The sequence below is a fragment of the Alosa alosa genome, chromosome 4 (genome assembly GCF_017589495.1).
Source record: "Alosa alosa isolate M-15738 ecotype Scorff River chromosome 4, AALO_Geno_1.1, whole genome shotgun sequence".
NCBI classification, from domain to species: Eukaryota; Metazoa; Chordata; class Actinopteri; order Clupeiformes; family Clupeidae; genus Alosa; species Alosa alosa.
In genome coordinates this window covers 28434329-28454842 of record NC_063192.1, presented here as the reverse complement: position 1 = coordinate 28454842, position 20514 = coordinate 28434329, and the positions used below count along the sequence as shown (strand labels likewise).

General features: G+C 44.4%; 3 protein-coding genes across 5 annotated transcripts in view; all 3 read left to right on the top strand.

The window, feature by feature from the left end:
- LOC125292830 (collagen alpha-1(XIV) chain) overlaps positions 1–6797 on the top strand; it is a 44447-nt gene extending 37650 nt beyond the window's left edge. The window contains exons 29-42 of the mRNA XM_048240283.1: positions 137–214; positions 301–387; positions 628–681; positions 956–1051; positions 2188–2241; positions 2400–2453; positions 2891–2944; positions 3041–3112; positions 3290–3325; positions 3545–3611; positions 3784–3972; positions 4781–4858; positions 5199–5363; positions 5859–6797. Of these exons, the coding sequence (XP_048096240.1) occupies positions 137–214; positions 301–387; positions 628–681; positions 956–1051; positions 2188–2241; positions 2400–2453; positions 2891–2944; positions 3041–3112; positions 3290–3325; positions 3545–3611; positions 3784–3972; positions 4781–4858; positions 5199–5363; positions 5859–5887 (1113 nt within the window). The 3' untranslated portion in view covers positions 5888–6797. The remainder of the gene's footprint in view (positions 1–136; positions 215–300; positions 388–627; positions 682–955; positions 1052–2187; positions 2242–2399; positions 2454–2890; positions 2945–3040; positions 3113–3289; positions 3326–3544; positions 3612–3783; positions 3973–4780; positions 4859–5198; positions 5364–5858) is intronic.
- Positions 6798–8094: 1297 nt separating this feature from the next.
- On the top strand, positions 8095–11305 carry dpm1 (dolichyl-phosphate mannosyltransferase subunit 1, catalytic). Its single transcript, XM_048240282.1, has 9 exons — positions 8095–8249; positions 8674–8773; positions 8859–8892; positions 9009–9085; positions 9338–9363; positions 9489–9584; positions 9695–9763; positions 9916–10030; positions 10131–11305. The coding sequence occupies exons 1-9, from the start codon at positions 8122–8124 to the stop codon at positions 10233–10235; spliced, it is 750 nt and encodes a 249-aa protein (XP_048096239.1). The 5' UTR covers positions 8095–8121; the 3' UTR covers positions 10236–11305.
- A 1052-nt stretch (positions 11306–12357) lies between these two features.
- Positions 12358–20514, top strand: adnpb (activity-dependent neuroprotector homeobox b). 3 transcript variants are annotated; one of them, XM_048241619.1, is made up of 4 exons: positions 12358–12498; positions 15527–15642; positions 15985–16077; positions 16178–20514. In XM_048241619.1, the coding sequence occupies exons 2-4, from the start codon at positions 15535–15537 to the stop codon at positions 19175–19177; spliced, it is 3201 nt and encodes a 1066-aa protein (XP_048097576.1). In that variant the 5' UTR covers positions 12358–12498; positions 15527–15534; the 3' UTR covers positions 19178–20514. The 3 variants fall into 3 exon arrangements, with proteins under 3 accessions (XP_048097576.1, XP_048097575.1, XP_048097577.1); XM_048241618.1 differs by lacking the exon at positions 12358–12498 and adding an exon at positions 12631–13074; XM_048241620.1 differs by lacking the exon at positions 12358–12498 and adding an exon at positions 12636–12724.

The following is a 20514-nucleotide window of genomic DNA, read 5'->3' as shown; positions in this document are numbered from 1 at the left end:
AGCTAGTCTGAATCTTATCCCAGATTCCTGCTAGCTAAGGAAATAGAACAAATAGAACTGAATAGAAACCCAGCAACTTGCTTTATCTAATTCAGCAGCAGAGGTGATGATTATCTGTGTTCTCCTTGCCTTGTAGTTCCAGTTGCAGTCATTTGAGATTGTGTGCAACACCTCCTGGCCCTCCGAAGACACCTGCTGTGACCTGCCTGCTCAGGTACATGAAACAGACCTATTACCTTTTGCATTTTTGTGTTTGTGTATAAAAGCAAGCCATGAAAGTCATGGATTTGGCCTTTGCAGAGGGACGAGGAGAGCTGTCCTGCCCCAGCCTACGCCTGCACCTGCACCTCCAACGCCCCCGGGAGGCCCGGAGACATGGGGCCAGCGGTGAGTTGGAACACTTAAGAGTGCATAGACTGTGGTCCCCATGACAACACTCATTCAGTTAATTCAGTTCAATTCAGTTCCATTCCGTTTTATTGATATAGCGCCAGACAACGTATGAATACGTCTCAAGGTGCTTCACAGAGGCCAGCTTGAACGTGAACTATGAATGATGATGGCTCTAAATGCTCCTTTCTCTGTGTTTTCTCTGTCCGTTCTAACTTTGATTGACCTGATTGACAGGGTAAGCCTGGTCCACGCGGGGAGAAAGGGGAGAAGGGTGAGGCAGGTCAAAAGGTGAGGTGCCAAACAGATAAACACATACTGTGTGGATGAGGGTCTATATACACTGACAATAGAGTATGTTTTGTATTACACAGAGTGGAGACATGACAGTCTGAATATGTAAGACAGTTCATTGGAGATAGTCCTGAACGTGATAGAGGATGATTCCACTAGTCTAGCATGACATACATTGATCTTGTATGGTAACAATTAAGCCTCTAATTGTCTAATTCATGGTGAAGAATTGCAGTGTATACTATAATTTCTTCATCTTGTTTCTGAACAGGGGGAGATGGGCCCTCCTGGTACAGTAGGTCCGGACGGTGTGCTGGGAGCCATAGGCGCGCGTGGACCCCAAGGCATCACTGTCCAAGGGAAAATGGTAGTAGTTCCTCTACAGCATTTCTTCCTCAGATATATTTTCAAGGAAGCCCTATAGACCTTATACATGGAAAGCTCTTTAGCCAGCTCATTCATTTCCGGTGAAGACAGGTGTGTTGTAGCCGCCGCTGTTGTTAATGTAATTAGTGTCTACACGGACCCGGTTGGGTGTTGCACCTAGTGAATCAGCACATTACGACAGAGAACGATTTATGCAATGTTAAAGTTGTAGAAAGAGTTGCCCTTTTGGGCAAACAAGACATTCAGTGTCGGAGTGAACGTGTAAGGAGCAGAATATAACAGAAGAAAATGAGCTGCCCAGAGAGCCCTCTGTGCATAAGGTCTGTTGGAGATCATGTGTGGAGAGGTGTTGAAGTGGATTATTATACGGCTCTTCACAATGCAAGTAGAACGCTCCATTGACTTGAATGGGATTTCCCAAAGTTCTAGAGGTCATTCATTTCGACTAGGGGACCTCTGAAAAATGAATGACCGCTGTCAATGGCAACAGATTTTCATTCAAAAGTGAAGGCAGATGGTTGATCAGCTGTGTTCTAAAGAACGTTTGATTCTAGTTCAGCGTGTGTTGCGAACTATTTGTCAGCAAAAGCAACAACGAAACAGTAACAATGTAAAGAGACATATCGTGGAGTTTATTTTTTTGTTTTGGCAAGGAGCCGTATAATAAGCAGGATAATGTATAGAACGCCGGTCATTATTGGGAAAACAAGTCCCTTCAGGGCGAAGCAAGACCCCTTCGCTGGCGCGTCGGGGTCCGGTTCTCCCTGTCGGAACTTATTTTTCCAATAATGACCGGCGTTCTATACATTATCCTTTACGTATGGTCTTGTAGGTTCATGGAAGTTTGTGCATGTGTGGAGAGGTGTTGAAGTGGAGTATGGTCTTGTAGGTTCATGTAAGTTTGTGCATGTGTGGAGAGGTGTTGAAGTGGAGTATGGTCTTGTAGGTTCATGTAAGTTTGTGCATGTGTGGAGAGGTGTTGAAGTGGAGTATGGTCTTGTAGGTTCATGTAAGTTTGTGCATGTGTGGAGAGGTGTTGAAGTGGAGTATGGTCTTGTAGGTTCGTGTAAGTTTGTGCACGTGTGTTCTCATAACTGTGCCAACGTCTCTTCTAAGGGACCACCGGGTGCAAGAGGAGAGAAAGGGGAGATGGGGAAACCAGGAAATCAGGTGAGCATGGCCAATGTCACATGACCCACCTCTGTCAGTCCTCAGCCAATCAGATCTCCTACACGATGTGCTTTAGTTGTGCAAAGAAAACTCTGTTTTTGCTTTATTCATCCTGCATTCATAATTGTCTTGCATTTTCTTTACACCTTCTCTCTTAGGGATCACCAGGTTCTCCTGGCCCAAAGGGTAGTCAAGGGAACCCTGGTCCTGAGGTAAAAGCACTTTAATAAGACACTCTGATGCAGTGCATCCAGTATAAGTATATATACTCTTTTGATCCCGTGAGGGAAATTTGGTCTCTGCATTTATCCCAATCCGTGAATTAGTGAAACACACTCAGCACATAGTGAACACACAGTGAGGTGAAGCAATCCCAGCGCAGTGAGCTGCCTGCAATAACAGCGGCGCTTGGGGAGCAGTGAGGGGTTAGGTGCCTTGCTCAAGGGCACTTAAGCAATGCCTACTGGTCAGGGTTCGAACCCGCAACCCTCCGGTTACAAGTCCGAAGCGCTAACCAGTAGGCCACGGCTGCCCGCCCATCCTTCACTCTATACAGAAATAAACACAAAGTTACACAAACAAACGTAAGAGCTTTGTCTATAATATATATGATTGTATCTTGAGATAATTTTGTGTCCACAACATTCAGGGAATCAGAGGTGTCGAGGGGAACATTGGATCTCCAGGCATTACTGGACCAAGGGTAAGGACCAGACACCATGATGTCTGTAAATCAGTAAAGGTGTTGGTCATATCTGGCGACGGCTGTTGACTGTGCCTCTTTCCCCGTCTTCCCCAGGGCTTTCAGGGGATGCCAGGACACCCTGGGCCAGTGGGTGACAGAGGACCTTTGGGGCCAGTGGGACCTTCGGTGAGCACCAAAAATGAACAAAAGTCTCAAAAGTGTCAATTATTCTCTTATAATAATGTGTATGTGTAATAATGTGTATTTTTTTTTTTTTTTTGCCGTTCTAAAGTTGAGTTTGAATATTTAACATATTGCTTTCTAATATCTGTGGTTAGTGATTTAATCCCATTTCAATTTCAGGGTCTCCCAGGAAAAAAGGGAGACAGGGGAGAAAAGGTGAGTTGTGATGTGATGGGAAAAATAATAAAAATAATAATAATAATAATAAAAAATAATGCTCCTCATTGATTTTGGTATGACCATGGCGTCTAATTCTACCAGATTGAATAGATGGACTCTTGAAAATCCTGCTTGTTTGCTATTTTAAATGGACTTGTTTCACAGTAATCACCTGAAAAGGCTGATATTTAAAGTTATTTTTTTCTAAAATTTTAGGGGGAGCCACAGTCACTCGCCATGATCTATCAACTGGTGACAGAGGCCTGTGAAAAATTAGTACACAGTATGTACAACTAAAACACCCCAGAACACACACACAAACAACCACACACACACACACACACACACACACACACACACACACACACACACACACACACAGCTTCTGAAATGTAATCTATTAGTATTTCTTGTTGAGGATTTGCTAGCCCATTGATGAGCATGTGTCCGTTCAGATGAGGTTCTGAAGCTGGACGCCTTCATGAATGAGATGAGTCGGAAGCCTGTCCCCATCGAGGAACCTGTGGGCCCACCAGGCGAGCCAGGCATCCCAGGGTCCAAAGGCCCGCCAGGTCTTAGGGGCGAGCAGGGACGACAGGGAACGAGAGGGAAGCCAGGAAGGTCTGGCTACCCAGGAGAACAAGGTGGGTCACTGGGACACTGTGGACAACTTCCACTTACCAGGAATCACTCCTGTTAGCAGTAAAACGTTGGTTGATGAAGTAGCTGCTTTACCGCTACTGGGAACTAAGGATGAGTGTTAAAGGAACATGCCACCCAATGTCAGTAGTAATATATGTTCTTACCTTAACTTTCACGAGTTGAGTCATACCTCTCCCATGTTGGTACATGCACTCAAACGCTCTGGTGCGCAGCGCGAATGTGTTAGCATGTTGCGCTACACATTGTAGTTCTCCTGTTTATTCGCTTGGAAAATCGCCACGTTTCATGTTGTTTGACCGTAGACATTTTAATCAACTACTCGTAACTGTATTTAAGTCGGAAAACGTGGATGTTTTGATTACTTCTACGCCTGGCTATGTCTGAGCCCGCTTAGCATAGCAACATGCTAACACATTCGCCAAGCAAGCACCAGAGCCGCTTTGAGTGCACGCACCGACACGGGAGAGGTATGACTCAACTCGTGAAAGTTAAGGTAAGAACATATATTACTACTGACATTGGGTGGCGTGTTCCTTTAAGGGCTTAAATAACCAGTCTTCTGTTAAACAGTTTAGTCACATTGAAATAGCTTTAGACATCAGTACTGTATAGTGTGTATTTACATGAAAGTACATATAAGAAGCACACTGTTTAATTATACAGTATATGCAGTAAAAAAAATTCATATAAAGCCATGCTGCAGTGTGTCCTCCTTAGTATAGGAAAAGCAGGGGAGAGACTAGTAAATGAGATTTGGTTAATCGTCACTATGTCTGATCCATTAACCAGGACAAAGAGGCCCTCCAGGCGAGAAGGGCAACTCAGGTGCTAATACACAGGGACCACCAGGGATCAAAGGATTTTCAGGTAATGTTCAAAGTCATATTGAGATATTAATTCATCATGTAACATATTTTAGAAGTGCCCTTGGTATGCAGCAGTACCTCATTACAGACTTAAAGATTACATTTGTTTGTCCTTGTGTGTGTGTGTGTGTGTGTGTGTGTGTGTGTGTGTGTGTGTGTGTGTGTGTGTATGTGCGCGGTGCATTTGTGCTGGTGTGGGTGTGTGTGTGTGTGCGTTTGTTTGTGCTGGTGTGGATGTGTGTGTGTGTGTGTACGTTTGTGTTTGTGTGAGTGTGTGTACGTTTGTGTTTGTGTGGGTGTCTGTGTGTGTATGTGTGTACATGTGTTTATTTGTTTATTAGGTCCTCCTGGAGAGACCAAAGTGGGTGATCCAGGTGCCAGAGGGGAAGATGGTGAGCAAGGCTCACCTGGCATGGCAGGAGCTGTGGGACAGATCGGGGAGATGGGCCCCCCTGGTATCTGTGACAGCAGCGGTGGCTGCAATCCCTCACCGGAGATTGGAGCAGGTTGGTGGTTTTATATTTACAAGAACCCTCTCCAACACACATCCCCAACATACTTACAGTACAGCACACTGCCCCCCGCCCCCAATACACAGCACATTGTCTCATGACATATTGCACACTGCCCTCTCCCCACATACACAGCACACTATCCCATCTCCCTTGTCATCCCCCCAACACACACACCAAGACCCCTGGCAGTTGGGTTAGCCCCTTGAGCCGTGGATCTGCCCAAGGTTTCTTCCTTGGTAAGGGAGTTTTTCCTTGCCCCTGTTGCTTGCCCCCCCCATCCTTGTAACCCTTATGGAAGCCCATACATACACCACAACAATTCAGCTGATTCTTCACCTAGATGACCTTAGAGTTTATCACAAGGCCACTCACAGCAAAACCTTGTTTTGTGTTATAAGAAATGTCCACATGTCCTTTTTACTTCTTTTGTTTGATGTAAACAGACAATGTTCAGTGCCAGTAAAATAATCTTTTTTTTTATTTCAGAGGACCCATACTATGGATACCTACCATGAGTGGATAGGTTTGAAAACAACAACACAGGGACAGCAATATACCACCTGTTCTTACACAATGTTTGTGTACAGATACATGTACACAATGTACATGTTTGTGTACGATTGTCTACAGAGACATGGTCCTAGGACAGACAGAATGACAGGAGCTGTCAAAATAATGCACTGCTCAGACAAGACTGACAAGACATGGCTGGACATTGGTCATATCAGAACTGCTATGAAGTGTGCATAAAAAGCTGCAGACCTCCCATTCTGAGTTACAGTGGTACGATATTCAGATATGCCTTCTATGATCTACAAATCTGCACACGTTTGATGACAAAATATGCCCATAAAGCCATTACAGCTAATGTTGAAGATTTAAATGCTGATTTAAATTGTGTGTGGAAGGTGTCTCTTTATTTCAAAATGAGTAAGCAGTATGTATGTATGATGTATGGAGTAACACATGTTTTCGCACTGATTATGTTTATAATGCTCATCAGTTTGTTGTATAATATTGTTTTTTTATTTATGTGTTGTGTGTGATTTTGTCATCTCTGCTATTCTTCCATTTTTTTTTTCCAGTTCAGTTCAAATTAATTTTACTTGTGTTATTATAAAACTTAACTGTGAGACTTTTTTACTAGTGCACATGTTAAGCATTTAGAATTTGTTTGATGCCATACTAAATAATTGTATAATTTGGTTACTTTTGGGAATATATTGTATCTTGAAAAGATTTTGCTTTTACAAGTTGTACTTTGAGTTTGTCTTTTGTATATGGACAATACAGTCACTACCTACTAAACTATTCTTAAAATTAGGCTACTATAAGATATATTTCACTATGTGTCATATTCATCCGACATCCAAATACCCGTGTGTGTGCGTGTGTGTGAGTGTGTGTGTGTGTGTGTGTGTGTGTAATGGGGGCTGGGTGTCTATCTGCCTGCCTGTGCATTGATGTATGTGTGTATGTGAAAGAGACAGCGAACACTGACTGAAAAACACTAGTACATTTGATATGGTATTGCCTTAATAAAAAACTTTTGTACAAAATTTGTATTAATTTTTCTATGAAGAATGTGACATTGCATTTGGTCACTGATGGGGAAAAACTGATTTTTACCAAAATTTTACTTGACACCCAATCACAACAAACTGAAACTTACCTACCAAATATCTTCTGCAAAAGTCTGCAAAACTTTGGAGAGGAATATTACGTCAAAGGATACACTGCCATTTAAACTGCTACTCCTCAAACAAGGAAAATAAGTAGTCTATACTGTAGGCCATGTCATAATTTACAGTTTTTTCCTATTGCTTACACACTTTTTGCAGAATTTGGCTCATTATGTCAAAACTACACACAGCCAAATAAAACATAGCACTTGGAGATTAACAACTCACATGTATGCCAAAATGAATCACTGCAATCAAAACTCAACAATCCTATCTAAAAATGTAATTATTGTGACAAAACCATACCATTTAAATTACTCTTTCAAATCAGCAGCAACACACTGATGTGCTAGTATAATTTTCTACAGTAATCACCTATAATAGCTATATGGCTAAAATATAGCAAAACAAATGTAACAAAAGAAAAGTTAAAAAAAAAATCACTGGAGAAATCGCTAATGGGGGCACCTCAATGTCTCTGCATGCCCCTTCCATTGCTTGCAAAAGAGGCATGCAGGCATGTGATTGGTGGTCATGCACTTTTCATTGGCACACTGAAAATAATTATTCTATTTAGAAATGGGGAGTAAAGGGGCAAATACTCAACGTAAAAGTACACACTTGAACAGGAGGTACAGAATAACTTACCTGAAGTTTATTTGAAGGTATGTGTGTGGGTTTTACCAATTACCAGATGTGCTGGCATTTTGAATGGAAGAGTTTTCCCAATTATAACAGGATATTTGATTTTTGAAGAACGTGTCTAATGTAAAAAAAAACGTGTGTAGTGTTTTGCAATAAGTGTGTTGCAGAACTGCAAATAATGTGCAAAGCAGAACATGTGTTTAAGCTATGGTTACACAGTGTTTAAGGTATGCTAGGTATGTTTAGGTATTGAGGCTTTGGTCTAAGCATTCGTTTTTAGTGTGTAAGCAATAGGCAAAAACTGTAATGACGCTATGGCTCCACCTAGTGGTGCACATTTCCCCGGAACCAATAAGTGGCGTTTGTGGTACGGACAAAATATCTTGTTACGCCTACATCCGTCGGTGTCCCAACATTCCAACATGGCAAGTAGAAAGAGTAACAAAAAGCAAGAGAAGGGAGACAAATATTCTGTGTTGTTACCCACTTACAATGAACGAGAAAATCTACCTCTTATCGTATGGCTCTTGGTTAAATACTTCGGCGACAGGTGAGATGCCGGACATTCAGGTTTTCGCATCTTCAACTGGATTGACAGATAAGCTGCAGCTTCTGACAGTCAAGAAGTTATGATGACCTCATACACAATTCAGCTCAGTTTCTTGAATGATTTGCCTATCTACTATGTAACTAACGATAGTAACGGTTTGTATCAGTTTGCATTGTACCTTCGAAGCCATTGTAATGAAAGGCTCAACATTTAGTTGTGTTCTGCTACTTGAGTTTTAGATTCATTCAGCTAACCAAATTAACCTGAATTCAAATGTGTGTTGACAAGTCACGGCTAGCTAACTAACGCTTTATTACTTTCAGTACCTAACTTGCATTGGTTTCAGTAGCTAGGACGATGACGGATGTTCTTGATTTTGTGTTGTTGTACACTACAACAATCATTCAATGTATGTTGTGTGTAGTGGGTACAACTACGAGATAATCGTCATTGATGATGGAAGCCCTGATGGAACACTACAAGTTGCTGAAGAGTTGCAGAAAATCTATGGCGAGGACAAGATAGTGAGTGGCGGGGGGGGGGGATCATTATTGTACGCCTAACAATTAACTGCTTTAAAAGTTGTTAACTACATTTTGTTCTTTACAGTTACTCAGACCCAGAGCAAAAAAACTAGGATTAGGTAAAGTATTTTTCCTTTTTTCAATGTTGTAACATTTTCCATATGATGTTGTGCATGGTATATATAGTAGGAAGCATGACAACAAACTCAAATACTTCATCCTCTTTTCCACATAGGCACAGCTTATATCCATGGCATCCAGCATGCCACTGGCAATTTTATCTTCATCATGGATGCTGATCTCTCTCATCATGTATGATTATTTGAATATTATGATTATTACTGTAGACTATGCCTATATCTGTGGTTCTTTTTTTAGAGTAAATGTTAGAAGCACTATATATGGCAATTGACCACATATGCATTAAAGAGCTATGCCATTTTTGACGTTATAAGTATTTGCTTACAGTATTCAGGAACATGGCAAAAATGCATTAAGGTCTTCGGTAAAGCTTGAAATAAGTAAATGTACAGCACATTGAAATGTTCTACGTTTCTGTTGCAGCCTAAATTCATTCCAGAGTTCATAGAGTAAGTCCTTCCTTTTGTTTCCAGAAATCACAAACTCCATGATTGTTTTCTTCAAGGTTTCAAGTCTGTGTATCATGTGTTTTCCAAATCCATACCGAATGTATGATTCTGTGTGTTTGTTCCAGAAAACAAAGAGAAGGTGGATTTGACGTGGTCTCTGGCACAAGGTACAGTGGAAATGGAGGTGTGTATGGATGGGATTTGCGCAGGAAACTTATCAGGTAATGACCAAGTCCCCTCTTTATCAGTCAAATTTAAGATTAGATATTTAATTTGAGGTTAAGAATGTCTGCTTTCCCCCACTCTTTCCTTCATTTCAACACCATCCCAGCCGGGGAGCAAACTTCGTCACACAGGTGCTCTTACGACCTGGAGCGTCAGATTTGACAGGAAGCTTCAGGTAAGACGTGTGTGTGTGTGTGTGTGTGTGTGTGTGTGTGTGTGTGTGTGTGTGTGTGTGTGTGTGTGTGATTGTGATCCTGCAGAATGGAATGTCGCTAAGTGCTTTAAGGTTGTATTCATGTTCTATGGGCTCATATCTCTGTGTTTCAGGCTATACAAAAAGGAGGTGTTGGAGAGCTTGATAGAGCGATGTGTGTCTAAGGGCTATGTCTTTCAAATGGAAATGATTGTGCGTGCTAGACAACTGGGATACAGTATTGGAGAGGTAAGACCCAATGAAAAAATCCATAATATCAACAATTCTCCTTCTGCGCCTATGCACAATAATCTGATCTTGATATATTATATCCGACTCATTTCAATAGGTCCCCATCTCATTTGTGGACCGTGTTTATGGGGAGTCCAAGCTGGGAGGAAATGAAATTGTCTCCTTCCTGAAAGGACTTCTGACCTTGTTTGCAACAACGTAAACTAAATCATTAATCACATAAACTGAGTCATGAGACAAGCTTAAATGGTAGCCTGTTTTGCGTAGAGTCAGTCCATCATAATACTTTCATAATGATGAATTTATATTGTATATGGGAAGTGAAGATAGTCAGTCATATTGGCAGTGGATTTTTATATGTGCTCTTTAGAGAAATGTTCTACTGTGAGATGTCGATTCAGTTGTGCCCAAGGCACTACATCAAGCAAGGCAACTGAATTTTCTGCATACTGTTCAAAAATTAAAGATGGTCAAAAAAAACAAAAAACTGGCACGTCAAATTTGAATGTGCTGTTGCTCATTGCATATATTTATTTTTTCACCTGTACTTCACTGCAGTTATGAAAGCAACTGATGGGTTGGTGTGACCAAATGCTCGGCTATCATTGTATGTCATACTGTGATAGTGCACTGAACATTATGTGACAGAAGCCAAGAGATTTACTGTTTACTGTAGTAGTCACATTTAGCATAAAATTAAACCTTTGACATTAATAATGACATCTATGTAGGGTGTAAAGCGGTTTATATTGCTGGAGGTATGGTTGGTCAAACCCATGTTTGCTATGAAATTATAATGCACTATGTGCTTACCAAGTGTGATATCAGGATCAATCTTTTTATTGTCTTTTGAATCTTTGCTCCATTTTGTAATAGAAATGATTGGAATTAATTATTGATGGAAATCTTAATCATGATTCTGACTTTTTTTATTATTAGGCATATTAATATCATTCAGATTATACCTGTACAGGCAGTGTAATCACAGCAGCTAGTTAAGATCTATTTTTGGACATACCTGGAATGAGCTTGTAGCATTTGCCTTTCTTTGTGTTCAGTGCGATTTAACAGGTGTATATGTAGTTGTCTTGATCTTTAGTGAGGGGTATAGCATAATTCTGTTGGATGTTTCTCCAAAATTGTAATTGTTTTAAAAAATATATTTCTATGTTGCCTGTAATGAGTTACATTGTTACCAAAATGATCATTGCTCTTCCATATTGTCCTGATTGCTGTCTCTATTAAATAAATAAAGTCATATTGAGTAGGTTATCAATTTGCTCTGGCATTCTGCTTTAACTATGTATTTTTAAGAATGCCAAAGACTCAGTTAGGGGCTAAATAATGATTGTGTGTCACGATCTGACTAATCTCTTTGTCTGGGCATGTTGATCTCTTCTCTTCTTTCCCGGTGTCGTATTGACTTGTGAGGAAAGGTTATTAATGACCTTTGTGCCATAGAGCGTATCCAAGGCGGTTTACATTATGAATTTGTAGCTTTTTATCCATCATAACTGACAATGTTCATAAAAAAAGTCATTATGTAAATAAGGACTTTTGATTACTGAAGTTTTTGTGATTTGCCTTGGAAACTGATTCAACCTGTTATTGTCCAGACTACTGTTACCTTCTTATGATGCTTATGAACACAGGACCACTTTGGCTGTATAGGTTACAGGACCACTTCTGAGTACTGATGGCAGAAGTACAATTTAATGATTATCATAATCTTTCATTTTCTTCGTCTCTGATACAGTGTGTTAATATACTGAGGTAACGCAACACAATGTCAACTAGCGTAGTACTCTGTACATATATAGTGGACAGTGAATGCATATTTCTTAGTTTGTTATAAGTCTATAATTACACTTGTTGACAGTGTTACAGATAGAAGTAGCATTTCAGGAGTGTGCTGCTTATGATGACTGACATTTGGTCAGTAATAAGACTGAGCAATGAGTAGGCCCACACTCATGGGATCAGTTGAGCTGTGCCAGCTGCATTGGCACATGACTACAAAATGGGTGAAGATGTATGAGTTAATCCCAATATTTAACCCCTTCATGAAAAAAAAAACACTCATTTAAAGGGGATACCACCTACTGTGCACGCACATAGATGCTCACAGTCACTCCCCGTCCCTGGCACTGAAAAGTAGTGCCGGTGAACAGCGCCACCACCTGAAATGATAGTACTCCGACGCTGGGTAAGTACTCAGGCACTGTATACATCCGAGTCTCTGTGGGGGAAGCAAAGGGGAAGGCACCAGATGTAGTCTCAACGCATGCGTTCACTGTCAGTTGCGCTTCTGAGAAGGGCGCCCCCTGTGTTCCAAACGTGATAAGTGCAGATTGGGTTTGTTTACCCCAGTGTTAGAGCAGAAGGGAAAATCGCCTCAGCAATCTTCATCAGAGACACTGGTGTCGTCGTGAATTTCAAGAGGAAGGGGAACCGCTACTTAACAGGTATGATTGATGACCGTGTGACAGTCCCATCTCTGATTTTCTGTACTCAACGGCTCTCTCTGTCGGCACAATGAGTTTTTATGCTAATCAAACACATATGTCACTTCCGCCCTTTTAGACACGCCATTTTGGACAGAGCAGGCGCTGGATTGGGTTGTATTGTCTGTGTGGGAGATGAGGGAATAGACTAGCGTTAATTGTGGACAGTTTTGGATTATCTGATTGTGTAGGTATCCGGGTAAACCCCGTTCACAACAAATGCCAATAACTTGAAATAATCAACTACTCTTCTGTAACACTAGTATTCTTAAGGATCACCTAACTAGATGAGTTTCAGCACATCATCCCCGGTAACCGAACAGAGGGAGACGGACAGCTCTGACTCCGCTAGTTGTAGAAGTCGAGCTCCCTCTCTTGGTGTGGTGTGCCCGTTTCGAATGGTTTCAGCGAGGCTGTGTATTGTGCCTAACCCATTGGAGGAAGAGGAGGGAAAGTGAGAGTGCCGGTCACGTTTTTGTGCCTGCGGTTGTGCTGGAATAAGAATTGCCTTTTCGGGAGAGACAGACTCGTAGCCAGGTAACTAACTTCTACTTAAACAAGAGGCTAGCTCGCTACTGGGATGTTTAGCTAAGATAGCATTAATGCTAACAACAGGAAACATTGAAAATACAGAAAAATAGCTTGGACGCTAGGATGGCTAACGTTAGCTAAATGTCGTATCCCTGCTACCAGCGCAATGGCCCTTCTTGAAAGCAGTGGATACTCTTCCAGTCACACTTCATAGGACACTCTTTGTCAGATATCGTGAAGAATATAACATGAGTTTATATTGTGGTTGCCCCGTTTACATCAGCCAAGAAGCTCGTTTCCATAGCCCACCGCCTTGCCTGCTAGCGAAGGGTAGCTTTCTGAGATATGTCAGCTAGTAGCCTACATCAGTCAGCAGCCAGCTAGCCTGTCGTCACCCCCATTGACAAACAGTTCGTGCCATAAGATTGGAACTAACGTTAGCTATCCGGTTTGCTCCTGTGTTTTTTCGATGTTTATTCTGTGTACTGCATTGTGTTGATGAACTGGTCAACTATTCTAGGCTGTCGACTGATTTCTTACGATGTCCTTTCATCTTGAGCTGCTTTCACTCCGGTTAGAGAAGCTTTTCAACTTACTATTCATGTCTGTAGCTTAACGTTGCCCCGCTAACGTTAGCCACCTGGTTTGTTATATTTTATTAAGTTTGTTCAAATGCTTGTTAGTATCAAGTCATAACTTACTTGGCGAAGTGATCGAAACATTTGATCTTAAAACTAAATCATTAGCGACTTCAGAGAGGTGAAATAGGCTGATGTGATAACTTGAACAAGTCTATCTCTACAATACCGTTTGTGCATGTCCCTCTGATGGCCGGGACACCTACATTTATTAGATGTTAATAGGTCCACTGGCTTATGCTAGGTGACAAACATTTAGCTATAATTGTTATTGTCTTTCTGCGCGGTGAACGGGACTACAGCATGTTTGGACATTTTATCCCACAATAGTGAGTCAGTCACTGCCCTGTATGACGCACCTCTAGATACTTTGTTAACGTTTCTGTTCAAATGGGAAACAATCTTTCCTATGCAGTTTTGTTGTGCTCGTATGGACTCTGATTGGATGTACCAAGGTGCTACAGATGTCAAAGTTCGCTGACACTGTCAAATGTCCTCCCATTTATCCCGGCATCTATCCGCTCCATAAATTTGTTTTCTGTTCCAAAAACCGTGTGACAGAGCAAACGATAAATAGACAAATGCCAGCTCTCATCCCTGTCAGTTCTAAGTAATGACGTTTTCAGGCAGCAGCTTGCATCTAAAGTCGTGTTTTGTATGGTGTTGTCATCCTCTGCGTCTAGAGCTGCTAAGCGTCGTTCCTTTAAATCAGCAACTACTAAAGGGGAGACACCCACTTACTTAGGGCAGCGGTTGCATTTCAGGTCAGCAAAGGTAAATGTTACCTTTGAAAGCCCCCTTCCTCCCTGAGCGTTCCATCTGATGACGAGATCTGTTTAGATTCTCATGGTCATTGTCTGTTGTGGGAAAACAGGGAACCGTTGGTGCTGCTGTTCCAGCTGGCCCTCAGTCTGGCAGTCTTGATTCCTGCCCCCACCCAAAAAAAAAAAAAATCCTTCTCTGCAGACATGTTGTATAGGTTGGGCTCTGCTGCTGTTTCAGTAGGAGGCGCCATCCTGTGATAGCAGGCAGGGAGGCAAGCAGAGAGGAGAAAAAAAGAAGGGGGGGGGTGGAGGGCAAGCATGAAAGGAGAGGCTTATATAACAGGGAGGCAGAAGCGTTCTCTAGCGCCATCTACAAATGATGGGAGAAAGCAAGGCATTGAGAGAAAAAAGCCCAGCCCTTTGCTGAAGCTGGAACAAGCAGACAGACAGTTAGCTTAGTACACCCTACCCATAATCCCTCAGTGGAGGAACCTCACAACCCCTGTTTTGACTGCCAGCTCAGGGGATGGATCTGGGGGGTGGTCCTCATCAGTGACAATCAATAGTGGCCATGTGGCCGTCAGTTGACCTTTGACCTACATGACCTTTTCACATCATCTGTTTATTTTTATAATTAAGCCTTGTTGTGCTCTTCAGCAGGCATATTAAGAAAGTTTTCAGGCATGTGTTGGTAACCCGATGAGTACTTTCAATCTGTACGATTTTAGGTTTTGTTTGTTGTGTGGTTCTCTGATCTGTGTACCACAAAGAGCATGACAGCGGTCATGTGACTTTCCAGACCATTTTTCTCTTCTGCTTTGTTTATGTGCAACTAATGTCAAAGGCTGCTAGAGTTTGTTTGCCACTCTTAGTTTGGGGTTGTCTTCAAAAACCAAGGCATCAGTTAGCCTCTGGACAAAGGGCAAAGACAGGGGTCTGTTTTGTTAGTTGTCATAGGTGTTGGACTCTTGATCTGAGTACTTTGTAAATTGTGCTGCTAATTTAGAGACATTCACATGTACTCTTCTCTGATTTCTTATATTCTGTCTTTCTAAGTGGGCAGCATGTTCCAACTCCCAGTCAACAACCTTGGCAGTTTACGCAAAGCCAGGAAAAATGTCAAGAAGGTGCTTGGAGACATCGGCTTGGAGTTTTGCAAGAAGCATATTGACGTGAGTACACTTGGCCCCAGACAAGGCACTTCCTCGCCCACTTAAGCAGCTGTAAACAAATCAATAGATTTATCACTTCTTCTCTACTAAGTCACTTATCTCATGTCGTCTTTACACTTACAAGGTTGGCCAGTTGTGATGTGATTGCTTTTCACATGTACACTTAATTATGTGACTCTTTGAGAGGAATTCCGTTAATACATGCATTGTAAATTATTTGTGATTAAATGTATATTTTTTTTAAATATCTAAAAAAGATATTGATCTGGACTCGTAGCTGAGTCTTTCTGCAGTTAGTGCAGCGCCACAGGTAGTGACCATGTTCCCTTCACCCCTCCACAGGATTTCAAAGACTTTGTTCCAAATGATTTCTACCTAAAACACACTACGTGGGACGATGTGTGCATGTATGATCCTTCTATGACCAAATCTCAAGTAAGTGTTGTGTCTCAACTTATTTATTCTCCTTGTTGAACGCCAGTGCCTTTGCTTTAAGCTTAATTCCTAACTTGTTTCGTCCTCCGTCTCCCCATAGGACTATCGCTCAAAGCCATTCTGCTGCTCAGGATGTCCCTTCTCCTCCAAGTTCTTCTCGGCCTACAAAAGCCACTTCCGCAATGTCCACAGCGAGGATTTCGAGAACCGCATCCTCCTCAACTGCCCGTACTGCACGTACAATGGCAACAAGAAGACTCTGGAGACCCACATCAAGCTGTTCCACATGCCCAACAACATGATGCGGCAGGGCCAGCAGGGGGCCATGGGCGCCCTCAGCAAAGGCATAGACAAGGCCACCGTGGAGCAGCCGGTTTACTACTGTAAGAAGTGTACATATCGGGACCCACTGTACAACGTTGTGCGCAAGCACATCTACCGGGAACACTTCCAGCACGTGGCTGCACCGTACATGGTGAAGCCGGGGGAGAAGGTCACGCCGCCCAACGGGGCGACCGGAGCTGCTGCCGCGGCGGCCACTGGCGCAGGTGCTGCTGGGGGGAGCGGGGACACCGGCACCGGAGGCGCCGCAGGTGGCAACAGCTCAGCCATCCACTGCAAGCGCTGCCTGTTTGTGCCACGCACCTACGAGGCGCTGGTGCAGCATGTAATTGAGGACCACGAGCGGATAGGGTACCAAGTCACCGCCATGATCGGTCACACCAATGTGGTGGTTCCCCGTGCTAAGCCGGTGATCATGGTCTCGCCCAAAAATCCAGGGGACAGTAAGGGCATCATCGGGGTCACTCCCAAGGGCACGGTGGTGACTGCCGGGGTGCGCCCACTCTCCACCCAGCAGCTAAGCCGTATCGTGATCCCCAAAGTGGGCCTCAACTCCTCAGGGCTCCTATCGGGCCTGAAGCAGGGCACCTTTGGACTGAAAGCAGGGACCACGCAGTCTGTGTCCATAGGTGGGCAGCAGGTACGCATAACATTACCTGGCAACGCCCAGGTATCAGTGCCACAGCAGTCCCACGCAGCCAAACCTCACCTCTCCACCAGCGGCGTCCGTAGCCCCGTGGCTGTAGGCTCCTCCTCCACGCTGAAGACGTCGCCGTTGACCCCACGCGTGCAGGCCGCAGCCACCATCGTCTCCTCGGTGGTGGCCAAAAAAGGCGGCACGTCGGTGATTGGCACGTCCTACACGCAGAAGTGGAAGATCTGCACCATCTGCAACGAGCTCTTCCCCGAGAACGTCTACAGCTCGCACTTTGAGAAGGAACACAAGGCGGAGAAGGTGCCCGCCGTGGCCGCCTACATCATGAAGATCCACAACTTCACCAGCAAGTGCTTGTACTGCAACCGCTACCTGCCCAGCGACACCCTGCTCAACCACATGCTCATCCACGGCTTGTCGTGCCCACACTGCCGTGCCACCTTCAACGACGTGGAAAAGATGGTGGCGCACATGCGCAGCGCGCACCCCAACGAGCCCGTGGGGCCCCGCACCGACTCGCCCCTCACCTTCGACCTCACCCTCCAGCAGGGGAACCCCAAGAATGTCCAGCTGATCGTCACCACCTACAACATGCGGGACGCCCCGGAGGAGTCGGTGGCCTTCTACGCGCAGAAAAGCAGTGCCTCTTCCTCCTCGCAGGTCAAGAAACCCACCACGGGCACTCCGGCAAAGCCGGACGGCGAGGCCCAGGATGGCGCGGCGGCAACTGCAACGGCACCGGCAGCGGCGGTCAAAAGCCCTCCGCAGGCAGCGGTGCCCTACAAGAGGGACGTGGGCAAGACGCTGTGCCCACTGTGTTTCTCCATCCTCAAGGGCCCCATCTCGGACGCGCTGGCGCACCACCTGCGCGAGCGGCACCAGGTCATCCAGACGGTGCACCCGGTGGAGAAGAAGCTGACGTACAAGTGCATCCACTGCCTGGGGGTGTACACCAGCAACATGACTGCCTCCACCATCACCCTGCACCTGGTGCACTGCCGCGGCGTGGGCAAGACGCAGAACGGCAAGGACGCCAGCAGGCCCACACCGTCCTCCAAGTCCGGACAGTCCCAAAGCTCCTCGCTCAAGCGAGCGAGTGCTGAAAACGCCGACCCGTCTGACCCGAAGCGGCGGAAGGCGTCGGCGGGAGCGGAACAGGCTTCGGGACCCGGTTCCGCGGGGGATAAGTCGCCGGAGGAACCTGTGACGCTGGTTCTAGATCCCAAGGGCCACGAGGACGAGTCGTACGAAGCACGCAAGGCCTTCCTCACCAAGTACTTCAACAGGCAGCCGTACCCTACGCGGCGCGAGGTGGAGAAGCTGGCGGCCAGCCTGTGGCTCTGGAAGTCCGACGTGGGCAGCCACTTCAGCAACCGCCGGCGGAAGTGCGTGCACGACTGCGAGACGCGGCGCTTCCAGGTGCTGCTGGGCTTCAAGATGCGCGACGTCCACCGCCTGCAGCACAGCATGGGCTTCCCCGGCAACCTGCAGTTCCAGCACCACGAGCCGGCGGACAGCCGGACATCCCCAGGCTCCATCGGCCGGTCCGAGGAGGCCGTCAAACGGTGGTTGAAGGATGGCGCCAACACTGGTACCGCCAACACTGGTACCGCCAACACTGGTACCGCCAACACTGGTACCGCCAACACTGGTACCGCCAATGGAGCCGGTCGGCGGCGTTTGAGTGCTGCCTTGCCAAAGGGTCCCCAGGGAATGCCAACCAGTGACCAAAGCAAGACAATCAAGAAGAGCTTGACCCCTCCTAGCGTGGTGACCTCGGAGCTCATCACGCTCGACTCAGACAGCGAGTCGGAGGAGAACGCAACGGATGGGAAAGATGGGGGGGAACCTATGGAGACGGACCAGAACACTGTCGAGGGACAGACTGTAGACGCAAAGGCGGCAGGAAAGAAGGGGGAGGAGAAGGTGGAGGAGGGAGAGGAAGGCGTCCCGGACTCTGGAGAGGTCCATGGGGAGAACGGCTACGGACTCAACGAAGAGCCTACGAAAGCTGTGAAGCGCAAGGCAGGGTCCCGGCGAGACGCCAAGACGAAACTCAGACAGACAGGACCAGGGGCCCAGCTAGGCAAGCAGCAAGTCTAACTGGCACAGCAAGGACATTTCTCGCACAACACAGTACTCCCATACCTGCTCAAACATAACCATAAACACACACACACACACACACACACACACAGATGCGCACACAACACACCGTGACATTTGTTACAACTGACATATGCCAACAACTCTGCCTCACCCAAACTCATGCGAGCCATAATCAGTGGCTCTGATGAGAGGAACAAGGGAGGGAAGACCAGGGCCTGAGAGAGAGGCTACCTCCCACCACCAGAAGCCATTGTTTTGCGGTTAGAAGTGAAGTTTATTTACAATGTACTTTATTCAGATTCAGAGTTTAAAAAAAAAGCAAAAAAAAAAAAAAAAACAAGTGGGGAGAAATTATTTTACATGATCTCCAGGGCAGGGAACGAACACACTGAAAAATGCACCAAACAATAGAAGACAGCTTTTTGCCGTCAATGTCGTTGGCTTTCGAGTTTAAAAAGAGTACTTATTGGTTTAGCCACTAACTTGAGCCGTGGCAAAGATGAGTTGGATATTTAGATTTTAATAATTACAAGTTAGGCGTTTCACATAGGCATACTGAAGAGCTATTGTATATTTGTACAGTCTTTTAGACACATCTGAAGAGATGTCGGTGTAGGTGTATTCATTAAATAAAAATGCTATTCATTTTTTTGTGCACAGATTAGATTGTCATATGTTCTACATTGGTTCACTTAGACAATGGATGTGGCTTCGGTGGCTATTCCTTTTTTTTTATCGGGCTCTCTTCATTTTTGATGAAAAACCTTTAGCAAAAAATAATATATCTATATATTAAATGCACATTAAAATGGACATATTCTCATGCTTTTTTGGCTGGTTACTACTACTACTATTATTATTATTATTATTATTATTATTATATTTTTTTATTGGTAGTAATTATTACTTTGGTTCTACTGTATGATCAGTTTTTATTCCCTGTCTGGCCTCCTGTCTACCCTTGGGTCAGAGTTTTGGGGCTGGTTCACTGATGGCTGTAGCTCTGTGTATGTAGGCTAGACTGTGGTAAATTCAGCCTTTGCTGAACAGTACTTGCCCCCCACCCCCTTTTCTTTGCATTGTTGACCTTTTTGACCCCTTAAGACTGAGCTCTTGTGTTGTTTTTTTTATTGTTTTTGTTTTTTTTGCCCATGGTGCCCGGAGATCGTTGGCTGTTGACCTGACTTTGCTGTGTGTACATGTTTAATTTGTGACCTGCGATTTCTGTTCTGTTTTTTTTTTTTTCTTTGGTTGTTTGTTTTTTTTGTTTTGTTTTTGTTATTTTGTTCTTAAGCATTTCTGAACAATAAAGTGCTGTATTGTGCTTCTCA